The sequence below is a fragment of the Neoarius graeffei genome, chromosome 12, assembly GCF_027579695.1.
Source record: "Neoarius graeffei isolate fNeoGra1 chromosome 12, fNeoGra1.pri, whole genome shotgun sequence".
In the NCBI taxonomy this organism is placed as follows: Eukaryota; Metazoa; Chordata; class Actinopteri; order Siluriformes; family Ariidae; genus Neoarius; species Neoarius graeffei.
The window spans coordinates 53,728,384-53,755,782 of record NC_083580.1 but is presented as its reverse complement, the minus strand read 5'-3'; the positions used below and the strand labels follow the sequence as shown (position 1 = coordinate 53,755,782).

The 27,399-nt window shown below is 42.2% G+C and overlaps 1 protein-coding gene across 4 annotated transcripts in view; it reads right to left on the bottom strand.

The window, feature by feature from the left end:
- Window positions 1–27,399, bottom strand: part of znf462 (zinc finger protein 462) — a 78,068-nt gene that overhangs the window by 2,885 nt on the left and 47,784 nt on the right. For 3 of the 4 annotated variants that reach the window (XM_060936015.1, XM_060936017.1, XM_060936016.1), the window contains exons 2-12: window positions 22,342–22,595; window positions 11,218–16,577; window positions 10,980–11,117; window positions 10,414–10,697; window positions 10,184–10,302; window positions 9,863–10,054; window positions 9,205–9,496; window positions 8,068–8,204; window positions 941–1,164; window positions 514–754; window positions 111–222 (exon numbers count right to left, since the gene is read on the bottom strand). In XM_060936015.1, the coding sequence (XP_060791998.1) occupies window positions 111–222; window positions 514–754; window positions 941–1,164; window positions 8,068–8,204; window positions 9,205–9,496; window positions 9,863–10,054; window positions 10,184–10,302; window positions 10,414–10,697; window positions 10,980–11,117; window positions 11,218–16,577; window positions 22,342–22,564 (7,322 nt within the window). In that variant the 5' untranslated portion in view covers window positions 22,565–22,595. The remainder of the gene's footprint in view (window positions 1–110; window positions 223–513; window positions 755–940; window positions 1,165–8,067; window positions 8,205–9,204; window positions 9,497–9,862; window positions 10,055–10,183; window positions 10,303–10,413; window positions 10,698–10,979; window positions 11,118–11,217; window positions 16,578–22,341; window positions 22,596–27,399) is intronic. The other variant, XM_060936018.1, reaches the window with a different exon arrangement.

The window sequence follows — 27,399 nt, the reverse complement described above, 5'->3', positions numbered from 1 at the left end:
ACGACAACAACAGCAACAACAATAATACTACTAATAATATATTTAATGTATTTTCTGTGGTGCTATTGGTTGCACTTGAACATAAATATGACTGAAGGCTGCTCACTCACATGCCGTGGCGGAGAACATGACGTTCCCATTCCAAACTAAGAGAAAACGTTCGGCCACAAAACTCACATGGAAACTTTTTTCCTGCGCTCGGAGAACACGGCATCATCATTTCTGTAACAGCACACCATCCCGAGAGACGAGAGAGAGAGGAGGGAAGGAGGAGGGAGGGAGACACACAGAGACAGAGATGGTTAGTGTCAGCAGGAAAAAAGGCTTTAATAATACTGTAGATTTCTTAAATTAATTATCAGTCCTTGTAAATTCACTAGTTTTCACGTTTCCAGTTCCTCAGTCTTGTTTAAATGGACTAAATAAAAAAGTTAAATGAATGTATCATTCAAACTTTTATAAGAACATAATTCTTAATAACTTTTTTATGCAGTGATGTAGTTTAATGTTTACCTGCCGTCTCTGCTTCCTGTTTATTCTCTTCCTGTGTGGCTGTCACGTCTTCCTCCTCCATCTTTTCCTCTTCTCCGCTTCCTGCCTCCTCGGTTTGCTCTTCATCCTCAATTGCCATCAATTCCTCCTTTTCTTCCTCTTCCTCCTTCATATCTTCTTCCTCTTCACTGTTTATTTTCTCTTTCAGAACATCCAGCTGATCCAGATTCACTCGGCCCATCAACTCAAAATTACGGATGACCTGGTACCAAAAACAGAACATAAATAAACAACTTTACCATCAGCATACAAGTGGAAAACCATCAGCATGTGCCATTAGCATTTGTGTGTTACGGTGTTTAGGACAGAGCCATAAAAAGTGTTGAAGTTTAAGTAAGAATACCATGTAGTGTTGATGTGCTCTTTGGAACAAAGGATTGAGGCTGACCTTGTGTTCGTCTCGGAGGTGATCTTCAAGCTGCTGCTGGTGTTTTGTGTCATAGTAACACAGTCGACACTCATATGGTTTGGGCTCTTCGTGTTTGTCGATGTGCTGTTGCAAACTGTCGCCACTTGAACATGTGAACGTGCACTTATGACAGCGGAAGACCAAACCATCCAGGTGACGAGACAGTTTAGAGCGAGACACTTCCAAAGGGATCACTCGCTCTTCTGGGGGGGACAAAGAGAGAAATGATCAGTACTATGGTCTAGAGGACAGTGGTGTAGTGTATAGGGTGTAGTGGAGAGTACTATAGACCCCTTGCACTGACGTCACATTTACGTTAGCAACCGTCACTACCCTAGTCCTGGGGGGCAAGCGAACTTTGTTTACATACTGTTCACATACTGAAGCCAAATGAAGATGTCCAATGTCTGTTGCTGTTGTCCGAATAAAACTGCAGCTAAAAAAGTTTTACAACCGGATTACTTGGATAATCTTAGTCAGAAAGAAGCAAAGGATATATATATGCGGAAATTCAAGTTTATTGGCGGTTATAATCCGTACAAAGTTCCTCGAAATGACTGGAGTGACGGCGGAGATTTGTGGCCTAGCATTAGCTGCAGTCTCTTGCAAAAGCATTCATCCCCCCTTGGTGTTTGTCCTGTTTTGTCGCATTACAAACTGGAATTAAAATGGATTTTGATGGGGGGAATCACCATTTAATTTACACAACATACCTACCACTTTAAAGGTGCAAACTGTTTATTTATTTAATTTATTTATTTTTATTGTGACAAACAATTAAGATGAAAAAACAGAAATCTGGACTGTGCATAGGTATTTACCCCCCAAAGTCAATACTTTGTCGAGCCACCTTTTGCTGCAATTAGAGCTGCAAGTCTCTTGGGGTATGTCTCTATTAGCTTAGCACATCTAGCTGCTGGGATTTTTGCCCATTCCTCAAGGCAAAACTGCTCCAATTCCTTCAAGTTAGATGGGTTGCATTGGTGTACAGCAATCTCCAAGTTATGCCACAGATTCTCAATTGGGTTGAGGTCTGGGCTTTGACTAGGCCATTCCAAGACATTTAAATGTTTCCCTTTAAACCACTCCAGTGTAGCTTTAGCAGTATATTTAGGGTCATGGTCTCAAACCTCTGGCTGACTCAAACAGGTTTTCCTCCAGAATTGCCCTGTATTTAGTGCCATCCATCTTTCCTTCAGTCCTGACCAGCTTTCCCGACCCTGCAGATGAAAAACATCCCTACAGCATGATGCTGCCACCACCATGCTTCACTGTAGGAATGGTGTTCTCATGGTATTGGGAAGTGTTGGGTTTGCGCCACACATGGCATTTTCCACAAGGGCCAAAAATTTAATTTTAGTCTCATTTGACCAGAGAATCTTCTTCCATGTGTTTGGGGAGTCTGCCACATGTTGTTGGACGTTTTCTTATTTTTTTCTTTAAGCAGTGGCTTTTTTCTGGCCACTCTTCCATAAAGCCCCACTCTGTGGAGTGTACGGCTTAAAGTGGTCCTATGGACAGATACTCCCATCCCCACTGTGGATCTTTGCAGCTCCTTCAGTGTTATCTTTGGTGTCTCTGTTGCATCTCTGATTAATGCCCTCCTCGCCTGGTCTGTGAGTTTTAGTGGACGGCCTTCTCTTGTCAGGTTTGTAGTGGTGACATGTGCTTTCTATTTTGCTATAATGGATTTAATGGTGCCCCGTGGGATATTCAAAGTTTGGGATATTTTTTATAACCCAACCCTGATCTATACTTCTCCACAACTTTGTCTCTGACCTGTTTGGAGGCTCCTTGGTTTTCATGTTGCTTGCTTAGTCGTATTGCAGAGTCAGGGTCCTTCCAGAACAGGTTGATTTATACAGACATCATGTGACAGATCATGTGACACTTTGATTGTACACAGGTGGATCTTAATCAAATAATTATGTGACTTATGCAGTGAATTGGTCGGAGCAGCTCTTATTTAGGGGTTTCATATGAAAGGGGGTGAATACCTATGCACACTCCAGATTTCATTGTTTGTGTCACAATAAAGCAACAATTTGCATCTTTAAAGTGATAGGCATGTTGTGTAAATCAAATGGTGCTAACCCCCCAAAAAATCAATTTTAATTCCAGCTTGTAATGCAACAAAATAGGACAGACACCAAGGGGGATGAATACTTTTGCAAGACACTGTACATAGATGTTGGAATGTACCTTCTTTTTTCTGAAGAGTCCCGACATGGAAGAACAGTTAAAAAAAACTACAAAAGCAAGGAAACCTTATTTGTGGAAAGAATTTTTCCCAACATCAACTTTTGTGAACAAAATGTGGCGAAAGCCAAAGCATTTACCCTCAAAGGACTCCTACCTGAATTGCTGGCTTGATGGTATTCCCAGCCTTCCATGTCTCAACAAAGACATCTAGTTACAGAGCTATTTGCACCCTATCATTTATACATTGATACTTATTATTTTTAAAACAATATCTGAAGTGTTATTTGTAAAATAACAAAATATCTTGGTCTAGACTTTCAAAAAATATTGTAAGATTTTCATTTTAATTTTACCTAATAGCGGATAGTACAATAATTACAGGGGCAGCACGGTGGTGTAGTGGTTAGCGCTGTCACCTTACACTGTAAAACCCCTTTAAGGTCACTGAGCTCAAAAATTTTATTGAAACCGATTACGTAAAAATTTTTGAGGTAAGTAACTTAAATTTTTTAAGGTAAGATTTCTTAAAAACTACACTATAGTTACACTTAATTGTAATTTTTAAGAAATCTTACCTTAAAAAATTTAAGTTACTTACCTCAAAAATTTTTACATAATCGGTTTCAATAAAATTTTTGAGCTCAGTGACCTTATCGGGTTTTACAGTGTACAGCAAGGTCTGGGTTCGAGCCCCGTGGCCGGCGAGGGCCTTCCTGTGTGGAGTTTGCATGTTCTCCCCGTGTCCGTGTGGGTTTCCTCCGGGTGCTCCGGTTTCCCCCACAGTCCAAAGACATGCAGGTTAGGTTAACTGGTGACTCTAAATTGACCGTAGGTGTGAATGTGAGTGTGAATGGTTGTCTGTGTCTATGTGTCAGCCCTGTGATGACCTGGCGACTTGTCCAGGGTGTACCCCACCTTTCGCCCGTAGTCAGCTGGGATAGGCTCCAGCTTGCCTGCGACCCTGTAGAACAGGATAAAGCGGCTAGAGATAATGAGATGAGATGAGACAATAATTACAAGCGCTAACAGAGTCCAAACATTCCAGTTGTAGCTGTAGTCATATTGTAACTACAATCACCCTTGCAATAATAATTTCAGTAAATGGTTAATGTTCAGTTCCCTCTTCATTTATTCTCGATTCAAGAGGTACAACTGAGTCACACAGGCTGATCAGTGTGTAACAGACAGTAACAATTTTATCCAAAGTAGTTTTTCCTGCCTTAGTCGATTTATTTCCGTTTCACATGTATGCAGCTGTTGTAAAGTTCAGTCTGTTTGTGTAGAACACCCGCAAACTGTAGGGTCATTGCTACACTCTGGCTCCATGGGGACATTTTGCACAGGACTGGGTTCCTTTGATAACAGAAGCAAAGCTTCAGTGCTCGCTGCTCTGAATCTTTTCTGTTCTTTCAGGATATATCATGCATGTCGCTCTTTATTGTTTTTTTTTTACTGAGTTATGTCCGAGTTGTTTGCTTGATGCCCAATCTGGGTTTTCCGTGTCGAATAAGGAAGCTGGTTCACCTGTCAGAAAATCAAACACTTTCATGACGAAGCTAACTCGAATGTGAGTAGAAATAAAACAAGATTCTTAAGTAAACTCTTCCATACTCACTTATGACTTTCTATTTTTTTTAAAGTACAAATTTTTACCTGAAATAAACTGATTGTTATAAACGCAGGTATTCACGAATTTCTCTGGAGTTTTCAGGCTTAGAGCCTCTCATCGTATTCTCTTTAACCCCTCATTTCGTCATTGTTCTTGAAGCATTTGCTTATTTGTTTACAATTTTCTTGATAGGAGGGAAACAGTAATACCTTTTATCTATTTCTCTATTTAACAGATTTGAACAACCAAAAACAGCGCAAAAATGAACCATATTTAAGACAGATTTAAGACAGAAAGGGGAAGTCATGGCCTAATGGTTAGAGAAACAGCTTTGGGACCTAAAAGGTTGCTGGGTCGATTCCCCAGACTAGCAGGATTGACTTAAGTGCCCTTGAGCAAGGCACCTAACCCCCAACCGCTCTGGCAAGAGTGGTGGTGTACCTTGTGTCTGATTAGCCAAAGAAAAACTGATGATGTGATCATCAGTTCGGGCATTGAACCCGACCAACTGAAGACAGATTAAGCCTTGTTTACATGAAAGATGGTGTCTGTTTGTCCCCCAGGTGAAATTATCATGTGATGCATGATGTCATGCGTAAGGGGTCTTTAGGGGTTTGGTGGTGCAGAGGACAATGGTATAATGGACAGTGGTGTAGAGCAGTGTTTCTAAACCACTGGGCCGTGGCCCACTAGCGCCATCTAATGGGCTGCAATTTTTTTCCAAGTTTGAAGCCAAATACTAAATAGTTCAGGATGTCGTAGTGTCCCAAATCCGGTAGCTGGTTTGACGTACACCTTTCGAGCGGAATAAATACATTTGTGGGTAAATTAAGAACAAGGCTTTATTATTGCTACGTCCCCCCTTTGTGCACGCGTACACACACAGAGCACAGGCGCACACGCACACACACAGTGTGCACGTGCAGTGGACAGAATAAATAAATATGTTTGTGGGTAAATTATATGGATCTGCTGGAAGAGAAAAGCAGGGAGGACTCAGAATCGAGCGGCTGTGGCTTGTTTACACCCAATATTAAAACTTCTAGCGTCCTAGCAACTAGAGGTCTGCGCAGGACAGAATTTTCAGTCCCGCTTCCACATTGTGCAGTCCCGCTCCCGCCTGCTCCCGCAAAGAATTATGATTTTCAGTCCCGCTCCCGCCCGTGCCTGCCATATTTTGTCCCGCTCCCGCCCGCAAATCCCGCATGATGCAGACGTTCGCGTTATTTCTCACGAAAGTTCTTGTCATTGGCTTGGGGAATTAAACATGCTGAGCTTAGCTGAGCTCTCCACTGACCGATCCTTCACCTAGCACACGTAGCGAGGGTGCGCGTTGCCAGGCGGCATGCGCAGCTGAGGCTTTACAGAGATACTCAGAACTTTTTGGCACTTATCACAACAAGCAAAGGGCAGCTGATTTCCCTCTGTGTCGTACATGAGTGAGAACGACTTCCAAATGTCTGATTTCAGGACTCTTGACTTTTTAACGGAAAATGTACCTCTTTTTAAAGCAGCACTTACTTCTGAAGCACTGTGAGCTTCACTAGAGGAGCTCTGCTCTTCTGCCATGATCGGAGATCTCAAACACGGAAGAGTGGAAAGGAATCGGAAACGTACGCGAGATTAGACCACATCCGCAAATTTAGGCATCTTAAAATGTTTTTATTAATGCCAAATAAAATATCCAGCACAAATTATATACGATAGACATAAATTAATAATTTATAAATTTTATTTTAAACACGTTTTTAGTTAGTGGGACTGAAGCTTATTACCTCTCCCGCCCGCTCCCGCATTGTGCACTCCCCCTCCCGCCCGCGCCCGCAACGAGCTTTCAAAATTTGTCCCGCGCCGCACTGCTTTGCGTTGGGTCCCGCGGGACTCCCGCAGGAGTGCAGGGCTCTACTAGCAACCATCGCAAAGACGCATACAAAGCCCAGAAATTCCTCCTTATCCGGGCAAAAACGATACAGGATTTATCGTATAGTGTCCTGATCCCCAGATCTTAAACCCAGACACACATAAAATGTTGTACGCCTCCACGCTCTTCCAGGTTTTCATCTGATTGTTCATGTAGAACGATGTCTGCAGCACCAGGAAGTTTGAGATGTCTGGGAACTCAACGGATGGATAATTTTCCAACTCGTAATGAATGAATGAATAATTATATTTAAGCATAAGTTGATCAGCAGAGCTGGTGGGGTCGTGCATGTACAGATACAAATAATTACAAATAAAAAAGACTAAAACTAAACACAATCTTAAAAAAACCTTAAAATCTGTTGATTATCTGTTAATTATCTTCACATTAAGTTAATTAATAGTATGCATAACTACTGTCTTTGTATTTAGTTTCGGCTACAATAGGATCAAAATTTATTCTACTAATGTCAAATTTAGGTGGTAAATTTTTCTTTCATAGGAAAAATCCTTCTTTGTTAGCGTGTAAGGATCTAATCCCATTGAGTGGTTTCTATATCCACTTCTTTTGAGTGCACTTCTTGGTTTTAATAATGTGCTTGTTTGCTGTACACAAACATGGCAATAAGTTCTTGTGTTAATCGATCAGACTCCACTGTTGGATCGTTAATCCCTTTTGACTGAGAATGCCCTGCATGCATGGTTTGGCTTCTGGCACATCCATACAGTTTTAAATACAATACACACAATTAAAAACAGTTTGTTTTTATTGCATTTAATTCCTGGGCTCCCATCTGTAACAGGGAGTGATGTTGCATCCCATTAATACACGTTACAATAGAATATTAGATTCTAATAAAATAGATCAGCCAAAATAATTGGGGATCTTTTTTAATGGGCCCAGACTCGTTATAAGTATGAATAGGTGGGCCTCAAAGCAGAAAAGGTTGAGAACCCCTGGTGTAATGGACAGTGGTGTAGTGTACAGTAGTATACAGGATAGTGGTGTAATGGAAGGTGGTGTCGTGGACAGATGTGTAGTGGACAGTGGTATAGAAGATGGTGGTGTAGTTGACAGTGGCGTAGTGTACACTGGTGTAATGGACAGTGATGTAATGTATGGTGGTGTAGTACACAGATGTGTAGTGGATGGTGGTACTGATGAAAGTTGTGTAGTTTTGTGGTGGTATAGTGGAAGGTGGTGTAGTGGACAAATGTGCAGTGGACAGAGGTATAGAGGATGGTGGGGTAATGGACAGAGGTGTAGTGGATAGTGATGTTGTGTACAGATGTATCGTAGATGTTGGTATTGAGGAAAGTGGTGTAGTTTGTGGTGGTATTCTGGAAGGTGGTATAGTGGATGGTGTGTCCATACCTCTGTGAAGGAGGACATGGTCGATCATGTGACTCTTGGACTTGGTGTGATAGAGACAGAAAGGACACCGCAGTTCTCTCAGTCCATCATCAGAGGTGGGACTGTGTCCGGCCTCCACATGCAAAGTGAAGGTGGACCTGCAAGACAGACGCCAAATAAATAACAAAACAAAGCACTAAAACAAACTTGAATAACACCAAAACAAACAGCAAACAAGATCAACTGTGAGCTACTGCTCACTTACGTATATCGCCGCTCTCGCTTATATCAGAATGCAAGCAATCGAAGGAATAGGACACTTATTATGAATGTTGACTTCAAGAAATAATTAACCCTTAAACAAGTAAGTAAAGAGCAGTGTCCTCCCCAGGGATTTCAAATAGCATCCTGGTAAACTGCCATTTTGAAATAGCATTTTGCTTCTTGAAATAGCGTCAAAATCCACCCTATATGTTTCGTAAATACATTCAGTCGGTAAACAGGAAGCCGATGTGGGACAGACGTGAAAATGGTATACACAGTATAGAACCCCAAGCTGAAGCTCTTTACCAAATATCAAGCGGTTGTGATTTGTAATTACTGAGAAAAGTGTTACGAAAATTTTGTAAATCCACCCTATATGTTTCGTAAGTATATTCAGTCGGTAAACAGGAAGTTGATGTGTGACAGACCTGAAAATGGTTTACACAGTATAGAACCCCAAGCTGAAGTTTGATACCAAGTACCAAGTGGCTATGGTTTGTGGTTGCTAAGAAAAAGGGTGTTTCGGACGGACGGAGATATGGACAGACGGACAGAGGTAAACCAGTATAAACCCCCCCCCCCCCCCCCCCGGAATGGGGGTATAATAATAAATAAATAATAAACACCAAACAACAGTTGAAATAACACCAAGGGAAAAAAAAAACAAACTACCAACACGAAAATCAAACAAAACACAAAAAGCAAACACCAAAGCAAACTCAAATAAACACCAAAACAAAAACAATTAAAACTATGAAATAAACATCAAAGTAAACACTAAAATAAACACCAAACATCAAGAAAATATACACTCAAAACAAAAACCAAAATAAACACATGTTGATAAAGTGATTATGATGACTATGATGGTAATGATGATGATGATGTATTTACTTGTAGCAGGTGAAGAAGGAACAGTCTTTGCATTTGAAGAGTTTCTTCCCTCCGTGGCGGTCTCGGTAATGTCTCCTCAGACTCTGCATATAACCCGAGCTGAACTCACAGAATTCACAGGTTAGGGTGGAGTCAGGGCGGGACAGAGTTGCCCCTAACGTTTCTGCTGCTGTTGATGGGGAGGGCCCAGGAGAAACCGACAAGAGAGGAGGTGGGGCCTGATTACGAGACGCCAACTGGTAATGACTCAACTGCTGTTGAACATCCGGTGGCTCCAAATACACCACAGGGTCTGAAATACAGAGAGAGAGAGAGAGAGAGAGAGAGAGAGAGAGAATTGAAATAATAAAATAAAAGAACATTTGACCATGTTGTGTCCAAAATTTCACTTGCTCAATATTAATTTCTTGTTAATGGAACTGTTGTATAACAGCAATATCACACTCAAGGACGTGGTGCTGTTGTACTGAATATCAAGATGGCTGTGACCGTACTATGACCAAATAACAGCCGTGCAAATATTCAAGTACAACAGCACTCCCTCTCGTGTGATAGTGCTTAATTTACACAACCTTCATGAGGATAATGCATGTCTATGCGTGTGCCATTATTGGTCTAAATGTGTGAGCTTTGACCTGAGTACAGTGTTGGTTCGTACCATTAGTGGTGGCGTTGCTAGGTGTGTGTTGTGTGTCGTTGTGTGTGATTGTGTGTGTGGTGCGCAGAATAGCTCGGGCTCTCAGTCGGGGCAGCGTGAGAGTTTCTCCGTGTTCTCGCAGTGAGTGATCCTTCAGTTGACTAATCGTCATCGTTGAGAATGGACATGAGATGCACTTATACGTGTTCTCACCTGAAGCAAACAAACATGCAACAATAACAACAACAACAAAGGCTACAATAACAACAACAACTGACACCTAGAAATCCGTCACAGATAAGCCAAACACAATTGTGCAAGTGTGGATGTGTATGTGTGTACCTGCATGTGATTTGTGCAGATGACTCTTCAGACGGCTCAGGTAGGCTGATTTAAAGGGACAGAGTTTACAGCGGAACGGTTTGTAATGTCCGTGATGAGACTGAACATGTCGGTCCAGACTGAAGGATGAGACAGATGCAGATGAACAGAAGTTGGTTCCATGCTAACATTTAACTGATATGATAAAGTATAAATTGGCTGTTTCATTTTTTGGATATTTCTCGTCATACTTGTGCCTGAAAGCCGACTGGAACTGACAGTACTGGCAACTGTACTTGTCATCTCTGCTGATCATTGCTGTAGCTGAATGGCTTCGTTCGTGAGATCGGAGTCCCTGCATGGACATGAAAACTCGATCGCACATCTCGCACCGATGTTCCGGAACCCTCTCTGTGATGTCTGTCGCCATGCTGACCAACACGCTGTCCTCTGTCTCCGTGGGAATAGAGTCTGTAGTGACCACATCCTCAATGTTGCCGTTGGCGACGCTGTCCGAAATTTCGACCACTTCCTGCTGTCAGAAGAAACAGATTTACATATAATTCACAAATTTACATAACTGCGTTCATGATCTTTTTATTTTAGCTACAGTAATGATTTTTTTAAACTTTCGTTGCTAGTTCCTTCATTTCAATAAATAAAACTTGCGTCTGGTTGCAGGATAAAGTCTGCAAGATGTAACCAAAGCAACAAACATATATAATGGTAGCTTATAGAGAAAGTTATCTAAATAAAATGACCGCATGATGCAGTTTTCATACAATTTGTGGAAGTACAACATGAATAGTGTTTTTACCTCCACGTGTCCTTCTTTGACTTCGCCGTATTGAACATGCTTCCTCAGGTGATTGCAAATAGCTCTAAGCGTCGGATGAATCTCAACACAAAAGTTGCATCGGTAGCCAATAGGAGCTTTTTCAGCTGAGCCATCCGTCTGTGAAACAAGTGACAAGGTATTAGTTTAGTCCATTTTAGTGTTAGGCTTAAACATTCCCAAAGATAAATAAAACAAAAATGTACTCATTACAGCTCACCTTGTTTTCTGGTTGTTTCTCCAGTGTCTCTGTGGATTTCCGCCTGTTCTGGAGCTGCTTTCTACGTTCATGGCGCACTGTCCTTTTCTCAAACTTCTCATTGTGCTTCATAAGGTGGATGCTCAGCTCAGGAAGAGTGAGGAACTTGATTTCACAGTGAGCACATTGGTAAAGCTCAGCCCCTTCCCTCACTGGGCTCTGTATGGTGACAAAGTCCCGCTTGAGCTCGTTGCTGTGGTAATCATTGTAATGCGAGACAAGAAGGTCTGTGGTGTCAAAGGTCAGCTTAGAGCACTTCATACACTTGAACTGTGGCCATTCCAAGTCATTCTCCATATGTTCTCCATCATTCTCTGATTTTACTTCCACAAGTTCAACGTCCTCTATAACGGCTGGTGTCTCTGGATCCTTGGGATAAATCACAGTGAAGTAACGACCGAGTTTGCTGGAGGATTGCTTTTTTGGAAAAACCCCCGGGTGGCGCTTGACATAGTGTGAAATAATGCTTTTCCTGCTGAATGCCTGGAAAGAGCACAGTGAGCACTTCCGTCGGTCAACTGCTTGCCTCAGCTCCTCACTCATTGCTGACTTATCTTCTTCGGAGGCCAGAGGTAAAGTCACTTTGTTCGGTTTCTCACCCAAGGTCTTGGAAGCAGCGAGACAGTGTGTGTAGTAAGCATCGATGTCATGCCGTTTCTGATAGTGAGCAGCCAGACCTTTGCGGATGGGATTGGTGTAGGAGCAGAGGGCACACTTAAAGACATTGTTCTTGCCTTCGGGCTGAGCTCGTACATTGTTGTGCTTGATGCGGTAGTGCCGAGCGATACCCTTCCTGGTTGAGCAGAAGTATTTGCAGAGCTGACATCTGAACACGGTATGTTTCTCTCCCTTTGCAAACTCTGAGAGGGCATGGTCAAGCTCGCACTTTTCAGATGCTTCAGTCACACTGCTAGCACTGCATTCAGCAACAGTGTCCTCTTTTCTAACCGTGGACTGCACATGCGTTGGCGTAAATATATCCGAAACAGACTGGTTGTGATATTTCTCATAATGAATCTTCAGTTTCTCAAGAGTTCCATGAGTATAAGGGCACATCTTGCATCTATAGGCACCGTATCCCTGCCTCTGGTTTTTTGATTTTTCATCTCCATCTGGCACCAAGTCTTTGACTTCCTCAATATCATCAGCAAAGTCTTCAGCTGTGACTTTGACCAATGGATGCCGTTTCTGGTAATGTGTGAGGACCCCATGGATGCGGGAGTTTACATATGGACAGTGCCTGCACTTGTAAACTGAACTAGGATTGATATCTGCTTCCTGTGCAAAATCTGCAGCCTTCACTTTCATGCCTGGATGTTTCTTGCCATAGTGAGTCAGAAGTCCATGAAGGCTATTGTACTCAGACAGACACACAGTGCATTGGTAGGGATTGTTTGATATAGAGGAACTGGTGGAGAAGGAAAGGTGGGGATGATGTTCAGGTGCTGATCTGCTAATCTCCACAGTGCCTTCATCAGACTGGTGACTGTTAAATGGGCTGGCTGTTGAGACATTTCCCTTTCCCATCGAAGACGTTAGCCTGTCTGATGTATGGTTTCCTTTAATGATGTCAATGAGAACAGACTCGTCATCTTTGATAGCCCACGGATGAACAGCTTGATAATGGTTGGTGATGTCCCAAACAGAACAAGCCTCAAAGGCACAATCTCTGCATTGGTAATGCTTTACCTCAGAGTTTCCCCCCTGCTTGGAGGTGGACGTATCAGGACCAGCCCACAACTTGCTGGCCATGTAAGCATAATCAACATTGTGCTCTGGGTGTCGTCTTTGGTAATGCATGAGCAGCCCACTGGGCTCAGCATGGGAATAAATACACCATTCACAGTGATAACCAGCTTCCAAGATCCCATCTTGATAAGCCCAGCGCAAGATGGTCATGGCTGTGGCCTTCACAGTGGGGTGATCCTTCTTAAGATGCTTCTTCAAGGCATATACGTAGGGTGATGTGTAGACACAGTGTCTGCACTTTAAAGCTCTAAGTGCTCTGGATTTCTCTGCATCAGTGGCTGAGGTTGCAGTGGATGTGGAACTTCCTGTTTGGATCATCTGAGCCCTTTCCCTTTGACTGCGAACCACAGCTGTGTGTCTTCGAACCAAATCTGCATTTGCTTTTACATCTCTGTGCTTCTTCTGGTAATGGATCAACACACCTTTCACAGTGCGATTCCCATAGTCGCAGTGCTGGCAGAAAAACAGCATCTCACCCTCCCCCTTCTCTGCAGTTCCTTTTGGATGCAAGTGATTGGATCCATCAGTTGCACTGCTGCTTAACTGTTTCAGAAACTGTTTAGGAGGTGCAATCTGCAACTCATCCATTAGTTTCATCAACCCAAGTGTAGGAGGTGCATGCTTTATGTATTTAGCAGTCACCTTAATTTCTGGATGGCGCTTTTGGTAATGAACGAGAACACCTACCACAGATCGGTTGTTATAAACACAATGTTTGCAGTAGTAAAGCTCATCATCTGGAGTCAAGGGCATAACAACATTTGAGGACTTTGGAGTACTTGACAGGGTAAATGTGGAGTTGGATGATGATTGTGCTTGATCTACTGATATGACTCGCATGGTCTTCTGTATGCGAAAGTATGATGCCTTCTGTTCAGGATGCTTTTTCTGATAGTGGACCAATACGGAGTGCATATTGGGGCTTGCAAATGAGCACATGTCACAATCATACACCACAACATTACCATCGACAATTTCTCTAAAAGCTTCAGTGTCCATATTTGAGTCAGGTGTTTTGATCGAGTTCTTAAGGGTGGGACTGGAAGAAGCCCTTGAGGCAGAGTGGGTGAAGCTTTTGGGCCCTGAATTCAAGATTTCTCTCAGTGTCTGTGACTCTGTAGTTCCTTTCTGGGGCTGATCAACTACATAGCTTGAGAAGATCATGGCATTGTTGATTTTCACTGAGGGGTGCATTCTTTGGTAATGAGGCATCAGGCTTCTCACATTTGGGCTGGTGTAAGAACAAAAGCGACATGTGTATACCAAATCTGGCTGGTTGAAGTTGAGAACATTGCTAGCTTCAGGATGGTGATCCATATAGTGCTGGTGTAAGTCAGTGAAGTTGTTGTATTCTATGAAACACTCTAGGCAACGGAAGACAGCACTCTGATCCTCTGGATCAAGAATGTATTTAAAGCTAAACTTAATATAGGGGTGCATACGTTGGTAATGGGTGCTAACACTGCGAGCAGACTTGTTTTGGTACTCACAGTGTTTACAGTAGAAAAGGTTACCAGGTTCCTCTGTGTACTCGGTGCTCTCTTGATATGTCTCTCTGCTGTCTCGACTGCTTTGATCTTGGATATCTTTAGACTCTGCACAAAAACTATCCTCATCATCAGAAACAGTGACTTGGATAGGAATGTTTCTTGATGTTAACTTTGACTGCAAGCTACGCTTCCTTTTGCCGACACCACGCTCCGTTTGAACACAACCAGGTTTCCTGATGAACAAATGCTGCGTATTATAGGTGAAGCGTCGACTTTGAATCTCAGAGTTCTCTTTCTCTTTTTTCTCATTGCCGGGATTTTCATTTTCCTCTTCCTCATCCTCCATATCATCAAGATTAATGACATCCTCTTGCTGCTGACTTTGACTGATTTTACTTTGAAGGTTATTTGCAATTTCATCAATTCTTGTCCGTTTCTTGACTGGGGAAAGATCCAGAGGCAAGTCATTTATGGACTTTCTGGCCGTCTTTCCAATAAGGTGCTTTCTGGAGGAAAATCCAAGGATTGATGTTTGAGTTTTTTGCACAAAGTTCAATGCATCGTATGATTCCGATTCAGAATCCTGCTGCTCATTCAGTGAATCATTTTGACTTGTAGGTTGCATACCATCACAGTATGAGTGCTTATGTTGCTGGTGGACACGTAAACCTTTCAGTGTCATTGTAGAAAAATTACAGAGTGAACAATGATGAGAATTTTCCTCTTCTACATCAATGGATTTCTGGCCATTCATGGTAGAGTTGCCATTTCCTCCATTGACTGAGTCTTCAATTTGGCCATCTTGGCTTTCATTGGTTAGGTCCATGATGTCCCATTTACAAGACGAGCCACTGTGACATTGCTTATGTGTGGCAAGTTTTACTGAACTGGTAGAAAGAAATGTACACTTGTCACACTTGTACAAGGTGCTTCGGCTGGCTAAGTGTATGTTTTCTATATGCTGAGAGATAGTGCTATAATGTTTAGCCAGAAAAGAGCAGAATGGGCACTGGAACCTATTCATATACCTTCCAATCAGAATTCCTTCCATCTCCAGCAGTTTATTATCTTCCTCTGACAGAAGCAGCTTCGCAGAATCCTCAGCACACAACGAGTTGGTATCAGTAGGATCATCAATGTCATTGAGTTCATCATCAGAGCTGCTCTGTGAATCATTCAGCACGCTGGTATCCAGATCTACCCTTGAGTGTGACTTGTCTGACATAGCAAAAGTTGACCTCTCGGACAGTATGGAAGATCCTGTGCTGTTGGGAACCTTTCCTGCAATCTGGGAATACTGAAAATGTGACAGCCCTGATTGGGACTTCACTGAAGCACTGCCTTTCACAGATGCTGAGGAGCCTTCATTGCCACTTAGATCAGTTGACATCAAGTTTGATGTTGGAGTGCTTCTTGGTGATGAAGGAGAATTTGATTTGGAAGATCCTGCACTTCCATCTGCTTTGGGCTTTTGCAGCGATACCATAATCTTAACCATGTTTCGATGCTTCTTCATCATGTGCTCACATAACTGTTGTCTTTGCAAGGTCTGGAAGCCACACCACTCACAGCTGAATCCACCTCTGGACCGGGCTTTGATCATGGATTCCAAAACATTATGTTCAGTAAGATCCTGTGATTCCTCATACTGTTCTTCCGAAGACATGGCATCTGAGTCCATGTCCAAAACCTCCATTTCGGCTTCTACTTCAACAGGAGAATCCGAATGGGCCAAAATATTATCTTTGTGGTGCATACTCTGATGTTTCAGTATTCTCGCTCTACGAGGAGATTTATATGTACAATACTGACAGGAGTACAGCTTCTCTATGCTATGATGCGCTTTAACGTTGAAACCTGACTTGGAGGTATCGAGTGACTTTGAATGGTCATTTGAATAAGCTCCTACTTCAATGCCATGGACCTTCTTAGCATGCTCATTGAGGAGGGATTTTGATCTGAAGTAGCGCACACAAAATTTGCACTGAAAAAATGGGTTTGTTGTCTTGTCGGCTGACTGATTGTAAATCGTTTGGTTCGAACTGGAGAAGGGCCCCGAATCTGTGGTGAAGGCATTGAGGCCTGAAACATAAACATAGGAAAAGCAGCATTTATTTTCTTGCACATCATTTATTTGCATATGCACTTAAAGAAGAAAAGGCTAGGTGTCCTTTCATCTGGAATCTATAAAATGACCCTTTATGACAAATAGGATTTTACAATTTACTACATTGCTTAATAGTATCATAAGCAAGAAGAATACTACAACAAACATTAACAACAAGGTGATTAAAAGCAATTCATAAAATTATTCTATATGTGGTGAATGACCTGGTGCCGTGTGTGTCAATACTGCATCCACACAATTTTCATGCAGTTTTTAAACCATGCCTACACACACTCCGAATCCCAAACCAGCAAATTATTTAAATGTTATTTAATTTAAATGAGATGATTAAATGTTGTTCTATAATCTGTTCCAATGCACATAAAAATCATGTGCATGGAAACTCAAATTACGTTGTTGTTCATGTGGGAAATGAGGTTACATTGAACATTTTAAGCCATGAAAGTATAAGCAAAAGTGTAGAAATGAAAGCATGCATGAAAGATGTCAACACTGTTAGAAGACATACTAAATGGCAGAATTAGGATGGAGCACTTATTTATTTATTGGGCAATAAGGCCTGTCGTATGAACAGATTTTGGTTTCCAAGTGCTATCCTCCTCATGACCGCCTTAAAGAATCACACTACTACTAAAGGCCAATTTATGCTGACAACCCAGTCCTCGCAGACAGCGTCGCAGATAGCGTCTGCGTAGCCCCCCCCACCTTTGCAGACGCTCTGCGCGCACCTCCCAAAAACTGTGACCACCGCAGAAGCCTCGTAGACAGCGTCGCAGACAAGAGGGCTCTGATTGGTCCACTCTACATCCGCTGTACACGCACTTCCGCTTCCCTACTTTCCCGGTTTGGTTTGTTTTCACGACCGCCATTTTTAAAAACACGAGCGAAGATGGAGCAGCACAAAGAGCGGTTGATTGAGGAAGTGAGGAAGTACGTACATCTATACGACTCCAGTTCTAGTCATTATAAGTAACCGGAGGATAAACACTCCACTAACCACACCCACCAACTACTCCTAGCGATTTCGTGACTTCGTGCCCCCTTGCGTTGTGGCGGTGAATAACATCGCGCACGCCTATTACTCCCCGCTCAACGATAAATTACAACTGTCTGCGAAAAGCTATCTGCGAAAGCCTTGTTGCAAGAGCATGCAGAGGCCCTAAGGCTTCAGATCCTGACCAAAAGGGAGAACCAAAAGATATCTCCTTGAACGTTGGCCTGCACAACGTGAGCTGTATGGGGCCATATATACTATATGTCACCCAGATACATAAATTTCCTAATACTGTGGTTAAACTGACCACCTGCACATGTGTGTGATGCAATGAAGACGCAGATGTTAACATAAAGCATTTTTCATTTCATCAATATGCAGCTCGACATGATTCATGACGTGATGCACATAAGCCTGACTAATGTTGTGGAAAGATGTCTAGGGTGATTCATTAATTCTGAGAAAAACAGTAGCGATGAAGCAGTGTGTGCTTTGATAAAAACAGCAGCGTGACCAGGGCCAGAGATAGAACAGAGAAAATGGAAGGACACTGGGATTCATGGGGAGGTGGACATGGTTTAAAACACAATCATATCAATGGCATAACAAAAACCCACAGGGCTGTTTACGTAGGTCTAACAGAACAAAAAAAAAATTCTGGCAGGCTGATAAAAGTTTCGGTAACACAAATTTTCTTCGCACTCAAACGCGTATGTTGTTAAATGATAAATCAGTCGTCAATGACCAAGTGTGTTCACGGCGCAGCTGTATAGTGATACCTACAAAAGTCAGAGAAAATCTCACAGAGAGCTGAAAAGGACTAAGGCCGAATCCCATTTCACCCCTTGGACCAACCCCTTGGCCCTTCCCCTCCATTTTGCGCGTTCACGTGAAGGGGTAGGGGTATCCCAATCCCAGTTAACGCGGAGGGGTAGGGGAAGGGGGAGGGCTTCTGTACCCCTCCAAACGGAGATTTTCCTGGAGCAGACTCCGAACGAAGGGGTTTGAGTGATTTCCCACAATGCCATGCGGATTTCAGCGAGATTTCATGCGGATTTCATAAAGATGGCGGTTCCCGCGGCGAAAGATTGTCATAAATGTATTTTCTCCATTATTTACGTGTTTTAAGTTGTTATCCAGAGGAAACACGCCACTTGATTCGCTTTCGAGCTGAGAATGAGCAGCGATTTCTGAAATCCAAGCTGCTGCTAAAAAGCTTTGGGAGTGAGTATTGTTTTCGGTTGCTTTACTGCGTACGTTTTGTTCTGTTATTCTCGCTTTTATTGTTTACATGAGTGTTCTGACACCTCATTCTGTCGGATGTGGTGCACGAAGCGCCAAAGATATCCCATTCAGTGGTGTTAGTTAACAAATCACACCCTGCCAGCAGAGATTTCTGGCTCTGACTGTAGCGGCTGGTCGCAGCCAATGACGCATTTGGTCGCGTTTTGCTAACGTAAACGCTGACGGAGGTACGCGATGACGTATGCGATCGTTGAAGGGCTATCCCAATATGTAAGGGTTGAATTTCAAGCCCTATCCCTTGTAGCTCAGTTTCAAGGGGAAGGGCCAAGGGGAAGGCAGAGGGGAAGGGGGAGGGGTAGAAATTAGAATTGGGATTGGGCCTAAATGACGACTGCATATGAATGACTGCCTCTTAAGTGTTGTGTATGTTCAACTTTCCAGTAATGCAGCTCAGCCAGCGCAGCATGCCGGTTATTATAGACACAATAGTTTTTCCTACTTTCACAGGGTGTCATTTTGTTTGTCCTAATGAAACACCTCGTCTCAAAGTTCAAGTTCAAAGTGTTTATTGCCATATGCACAGTAAGGACATGTCCTCTTGCACAATGAAATTCTTAGTTTGCTGTCCACCATGAATGCCAATTACAAAAAAATAAAATAAATAGGCAGAAGAAATAATACAAAGTAAAGGCAATACAGTGCAAAATAAAAGCAAAAAAAACCCCAAAACACCCAGTATAGTACAAAATAAAGTTAAATGTAGTGGAAAATGGGTAGTGTAATACAAAAATAAGGCAATGGTCGGACGTAACAGCAATAAGGGCAGTAATGTGCAAACAATGTAACCAGATGTAAACAGTCAAGGAAACATCTTAATAAAGTCTTAATTATGGTCTTAATTATTGTTTGGATTGCTTGTTTTCAGGTCATTATTATGAAATGGCAGAGTTTGACTCTATTCCAGCCTTTCTCAACCGGGGTGCCGCGGCACCCTGGGGTGCTGTCTGGCTTCATTAGGGGTGCCGTCAAAAATGATATATTCTAATATTGAAATAAATAAAATGAATTAAAATTCCAAAAAACGATAGTTACACTAATGCAGATCATTGCTGCCTCATGCATCATCAAAATTTGTCTCACGGCCCCCTTTCCCATGTCACAACGTCACTGCCGGGGTCAGTGAATGGTCAGCGTGACTGCGTATATTTTATATGGGGGTGTCTTGAGAATTTGCATACTTCTGAAGGGTGCCGTGACTGAAAAAAGGTTGAGAAACGCTGCTCTATTCTACTTGTGTACTTGAAATAAATAAATAAATAAATAAATAAATAACTTACGCTTGACGTCATCTGTCCATAAAATTTCAGTAACTCATTGCCAGATATACAATTTGAATCCAATCAAAAGCTGTCAGTGAATCTCCTTATAAGTAAATTTCTACAAACTCAGGAGCAAAATGTAGTGTATGAACATTTTTTCCAACCAGACTGTCATCACTACCAGTGGTGCAAATGCTCAGAATACCAATGCTTTTTTTTCGCAGTCAGTTGCTCACATTTAGAACCACATTCACAAATGTGATCAAACTGGAATTCCTCGAAAACTAAGGTGTGGAACACACATCATGCTGCTGTGGAGACCTGTGTTCTGCTCAAAACAGGAAATGTAATGTTTATTAAAATAGGTGCTGTTTACATGACACAGTTTAACACCTCATTATCACCTAAAACTAACACGTCACTTTCACGCTGGCTCTACTGCTGCAACTTAAACAGCATGAGTTGCAATGTTCCCGTAACACCAGAACCAGGTGAATGGAACTGAGCCAATAGCCAGGGACGCTTGTGAGAACATCACTTTTAACATCTGTCCTTTTCTATTTTTAAAACACCCACCACTTTATCGGTGTTCGTGTTTGTTACTAATTTCAGACACCAATTTAGGCCAAGTTTACATTAGACCGTATCTGTCTCGTTTACTTCGCGGATGCACTGTCCGTTTACATTAAAACGCCTGGAAACGCCGGGAAACGGGAATCCGCCAGGGTCCACGTATTCAATCCAGATCGTGTCTGGTCCGGTGCTGTGTAAACATTGAGAATACGCGGATACGCTGTGCTGAGCTCTAGCTGGCGTCGTCATTGGACAACGTCACTGTGACATCCACCTTCCTGATTCGCTGGCGTTGGTCATGTGACGCGACTGCTGAAAAACGGCGCGGACTTCCGCCTTGTATCACCTTTCATTAAAGAGTATAAAAGTATGAAAATACTGCAAATACTGATGCAAATACTGCCCATTGTGTAGTTATGATTGTCTTTAGGCTTGCCATCCTTCCACTTGCAAGTGGTAAGTGACGCGCATGCCCGATATGCACTAGGATCACACACACAGCGGCTCAGTCCCGAATCACTGCTCGTGCGCTATACTCGCGCGCTCTGTAAGCTGCGCAGGGCCGGAGTGCGCACCCTCCAGAGGGCACTCGCTGTTCAGGGCGGAGTGATTTGGAGCGCAGGATGCCTGCGGAGCCGAGCGTATCTGTGTATTGGCGTTGCTGTGTGCACGCAAATCGTGTATTGGCGTTGCTGTGTGCACGCTAATCATTTTAAAAACGTTAATCTGATGATCCGCTGATACGGTCTAATGTAAACCCCACCTTAAACTTCCCATGAATCAACAACTGATATTAATTATGTCACCAGACAAAGAAAAGAGAGGATTTGTAGGCCAAAGTACAATAAAAATTGAGAAGGAGAAAGTCCAAGAAAGTGGAGAAAGTAGAGGCGGTAGAGATGGAGACCAAGAAAGTAAAGCAAGTGGAGAAGGTGGATTAAATTGAAGAAGGTAGAGAACGTGGAGTTGGTGGAGGAACTGGAGAAGTGAAAGAAAGTGGAAAAGGTGAAGGAGAAGAAGAAAGGAAAAGATGTAGAAGATGGACAAGGTGGACAAAATACAGAAGGTGGAGAAAAAGAAAGTGGAAAAAGTGGAGAATGTGGACAACATAGAGAAAATCTGGAAGGAGAAGGTGGCTATAGTAGAAAAAACAGAGAACATGGAGAAGCGAGAAAATAAAGTGGAGAAGGCGGAGGAAGTAAAAAAATACATGCTAGAGACATTAGATAAGGTGGAGAAACTGGAGAAGTTAGAGAAAGTAGATCAGGTGTAGAAACTACATAAGGTAGAGAAATTGGAGAAGGTAAAAAAGTGGAGAAAGTACAGAAGTTGGAGAAAATAAACAATGTAAAAGTAAAAGAAAGTAGATAATATGGAGAAAGCAGAAATGATAGAGAAATTGGAGAAGGCAGAGGAAGCTAAGAGGATTCTCCATGTTTGTATAATTTTACATTGCTCAGAATGGTTAAGAGAAAAGATGTACAGGATCCTTCAGGCTTTGTGCTTTCACCACACTTATGATACATCAGGTGTGGGGAAAAAAAAATTAAAAAAAATCCTGAGCTGGACCTCTAGGTGCAGCTGTACCTGTTTCCTTGTGTGGAAATTCACATTCATTATTAGTGATATCCTCGTCGTCCTCCTCCGTGTGACTGAAGGAGTTCAAGGAATCGGATCTTGACCTATGAGGCGATTCGTTCCCGACATCTGTAGGCTGCAGGAAAACGGTATGAACATCCTGAATGTGAGCCTTGAGCTCATCGCAGGACTCTGCACGGAAATCGCAGCCATCGCACTGTAGCACCTCCATCACTGAACACTCCCTGGAAAATCAGGGAAACCTGCAAAGAAGAGAAAATAAAATCATTAATTAATTAACAAACAAACAAACGAAGGACTTGGTGATGTGTAGAGATGTCTCTCATACTGCAGCGACCCGTCTCATCACCCCAGCCCTAGATTTTAGCACTACGGCAATCACAACTATGTTAAATCCCCAGTGCATCTTCATTTCAACCTCACCAAGATCGATATGAACAACACTGATGGAAACGGCACTGAAAACCCTCCTCATGCTTGATGCGTCTTATATTCTGACACAAAAGACAGCTTGTTTCCAGGAACACTTGCTGAGAAGGGATTACGGCTGGATTCGCTGTCTTTCTTCTGACCTTGGGATAAAGCCGCAGCTGGAGAACACTGGCGTGTCTCCGTATTTACATCACACGTCTTCGTCACACTGCCTCAGGTCCTTCTGGAGCGATGAGCACTGCTCGGAGCCATCAAATCAACCGGAGGTGCCATAATTATCCCAGAACCCAGAGATAATCAATAACAGTCTCACTGAATCTCTGCCACACCGATAAATTTTCACTAAAATATGGACAACTGTGCTTTCAAAAAACCTGACATGTTTACTGAAGCAAAGCAATAAATACAAAGAAACTGGTAAACCTCCAACACCTCCAACAACACACTTCATATATGATGCAATAAAGCACACAATAAATAAGTAGTAAAACACAGTGTGTGGTGCTGCTACAGTAAACACTGAGTGACGGGGTGGTGTGATGAAGCAGAGTCACTGTTACCACCCCAAAGTTGATTATTTTCTTATAACAGCACATCCTAAATGTTTTCATCCTCTTGGCCCATAGCAATTTGCCAATGTTTTCACATATGTCATAACCGCTATAAACATTCTTTTATTCACCAGAAACATTCTCTCTCTCGCGCTCTCTCTGTTAATAAGACAAAATAATACACAGCTTTGAAACCACAAAGGGTAAAATTCCCTATACTGAAGACTTTCCTATGTCAGAAAATTTAAAGTTACACCTTTTACGTGACTGTCACAAAGCATTAACATTGTTTTATATATATATATATATATATATCAATAAATATACAGGCTTTTTAATGGGTTTTTGTGGCGCTTCTCCCATACAAGTCCTGATGAGTTGTTACTATAGAAACAATAACGTATTAGAACAAAGGTGTTAAAGGAGAACTGAAGGCAAATTTTTTTATAAGCAAAATTCTATTTATCTCCTTTTATAAAATGTAAGAATGCATTCTGACAGCTTTTTTTGTCACTGCTATAGGGTCAATCCATGTGAAATCACCAGAGGCCTTGCCACTGACCGTCTCAGATTTGCTTCATACTTTCTGGAAATATTGTCAGTGTGCCCAATAAATAGTGTACAAAATTTTAGGCTTGTACCTTCATTAGTTTCTGAGATATAGGGGCTTAAAAAAGGGGGCGTGGCCCCAATTTCACTGTTGAAACGCATGCTACAGAAAACGGACCTAACTTCCGTAAGTCATTACTTTTAAACTATTCATGCAAGATACATGAAATTTTCAAGGATTGTTCTTCAATGCCAGATGCCTTTAAATACTATAATAGAAAGTTCACAGTTCAATATTTGCCAAGTTATGGCTTGCTGAAAATCATAAAAAATGTCTTCTATCGTGCTTTGGAGCAAATTTGACGCCCCATATCGCCACATTAAAGCACACCAGATCTTTCAAATTTTCTTATTTATTACTCACGTTATAGTACTCTTTAGGCAACTAGGTGTGTGTTCAAAATAAATCAAACTTTCTGATTTATTAGGCTTGAAAAATAAAAAAATACATTTTGCGCCGATAATTCAAATGCATATTGCAAATGTATGACAAGGTCTACCATAAAAAGAGTTATACCACTGGAAAGAGCTCGTTCTGATTAGCAAATGCACAAAATATTAAGTTGGTACCCTAAACCAAGCTATAAATATTAAGGTATCAAGTGCGGCATGTTTTACGATAATCGGAAATGCTGTTTTAAGGCATATTACAATACAATTACAAACCTACAGTGTAGGAAAAATAACCTTAAAAATACTTTATTTGAAGAGCTTAAACAGTGTATTGATTTGCTTTTCCACGTCAGATGGAAGTTTATACTGCCTGCCAGTTGATGTAAGTGGGGTATCAGTGATTTTCATGACATGCACCAGAGGGACCCAACAGTTATCCTCTCTGCTGGGCCAGCTGTAAGTCAGATACCCCTTTTCCACCAAATCAGTTCCAGGGCTGGTTCGGGGCCAGTGCTGGTGCTGGTTCACAACTCGTTCAACTTGCGAGCCAGCTGAGAACCAGTTTGCTTTTCCATAGCTCGGGGTGCTAAGGGGAGCCACGTCATTACGTCGCTGCATACGTCAGTTACGTCACTGCGTTTGCATTAACCTTGGCGCGAACATCGAAGCAACAACAACATGGAGAAGAAGAAGCAACAACAATAATAATGGATGACTTCGCATTTGTACAGCTGCTGCTTCTTGTCGCTTAAAAATGGCGACCTTTCGCGGTCTTGCTATTGTTGTTGGTCTTAACAACTCCGCCTCCCCCCCGCTGACGTAAGCGGTTCTTTCCTCTGGCCCAGCAAAGAGTTGGTGCTAGCCTGGAACTAGGGTATTAGGCAGAAAAAGAAATTTACCAGTCAAAAATAATATTTTATATAATCCTGATAAGCGCCGCAGGTGCGAAGACGAGCGCCGCAGGCGCGAAGTCCCTCTAGGGGGGTCTGGGGGCATGCCCCCCCAGAAAATTTTTGAAATTTAGACTTCATTTCCTGCATTCTAGGACATTTTCAGGGTGAAATGGCGTGTAATTTTTGATCAGAAATATTGCATATTTTTACTTTGTATTTTTTTCAGTTTCACTCCTGAATGTATCAGATGTATGTATGGTGTTTGATTTGGTAACAAAAGTGAAAAGAAAATAAACAACAATGAATTGTATATAATCTTTTGATCTAGTTACAGTATTTAATAAAAAAAAAAACCCAACAGTATTCTATTTTACCATACCCCAATGAACCCCCCTTGTTAATCAATGTATCACACATACCTTTTCTGTCTTTTTGTGGAAAAACGAATCAGTTTTTGTCACATTCAATTTGGGGCGTTTGTTGGGATTCATCTTGATCCAGAAGAGTGAGTCAGCAAAAAAAAAATGCGGTTCTCCCGCCAAGAAAGAGGAAACTACAACGCAGGGTGTTTGGCAATTTTCGACCAATCAGAATTCGCGATTTATTCAGTCCGCATGTTACAAGATTCAGTGCGGGCCAAAATGGCGGAAACGATGAAATATTCTGATTTTTCATTTCAAGTTTTCAGTATTTTTCGTATTAAACTGTGTTTCTTACGATTTGTAAATGATGGCGGAACCACACACGGACTGGCCATCGGGAGTAGCGGGAGTTTTCCCAGTGGGCCGGTGGTTCAGTGTGGGCCAGCGGAGAAAAAAAAAAAAAAAAAAACAGTTGCGCGCTGGCCTTTAATATGATAAGCAATGTTAACAGTTTCTTTAACAAACTGTTAACATTGCTTATCATATTAAAGGCCAGCGCGCAACTGTAATAAGCAATGTTAACAGTTTGTTAAAGAAACTGTTAACATTGCTTATCATATTAAAGGCCAGCGCGCAACTGTTTTTTTTTTTTTTTCTCCGCCGGCCCACGCTGAACCACCAGCCCACCGGGAAAACTCCCGCTACTCCCGATGGCCAGTCCGTGTGTGGGTGGAACATAACTGGATTTATCGGATGACATGTGGGAGTATTCATGTGCGAAAATTTTCGGCATTATCGTCCGTTTCAGTATCCGTCTGTGTGTATACTTGCCCGTTGAAATCGGCAATTGCCCGTCAAATTTACGGGTGGACGGGTCTCTGCCTAATACCTTACCTGGAACCGGTTTTTCTGGCCCCAGAGCCAGTTCTTTGTCAGTGGAAACAGAAAACCCGGTTCCAAACTAAGCACTGGCCCCGAACCAGCCCTGGAACTGCTTTGGTGGAAAAGGGGCATGAGAGGGACCATGAAGATGCATAAATGTTACTTGTACATCTTGTTCCTCCTCTGATAATGCATGAATGTTGCCTATCCACCACTGTCTGTCATACAAACATACAACATATTTACCAGGAATTGTATCGGCCAGAGAGACTGCTGATTTAACAGGGGTTTTATGCATTACTTGTGGCTGATTCCCACTCTTATCCACAATGAACCTTGGACCACCTGACACCCTGCTGACCTGCCGCTGGTTGGACATGACTGGAACGAATGAGTGGTTGTCTCTTGTTCCAGGAATAGTAGCTGACCTTGAAAATCTTGTCTCCAATGCTTTTCCACTCTCCATAACTTCCCCTGTACCAACCCAGATGAAATGGATGTTCTTGATATTTTTCTGCCCACAAAAACAGATCAGATGGGGTTAGTATGTGATCACTCGTGACTGCCTGTAAACTAGCTTGAGCTGCTGACCGCTTTACAGTGTCTCCAATACCATCACAGGATGATTTACCATGAGAAGTGGCAAAGAAATGCCATTCTGCCAAAAGTCCAAAATCGTCTGGATGCTTTATTAGATTTGTGAAATTTTTATAGTTTTTGTATTGGGCTGCTGATCTGTCACTGAAGTAAATGACCTTTTTCAGCTGGGGATGTATCTGGCTGGCAAATGGAAGCTCAAATATGTGCTTCTAAGGGATAGTGATAAAAATCCTCATGAATTTTGTGGTTTTTCAGTTTTTATGCATCTCTGGATGCATCCAAGTAGATTATATGCCTTAAAACAGCATTTCCGTCTATCGTAAA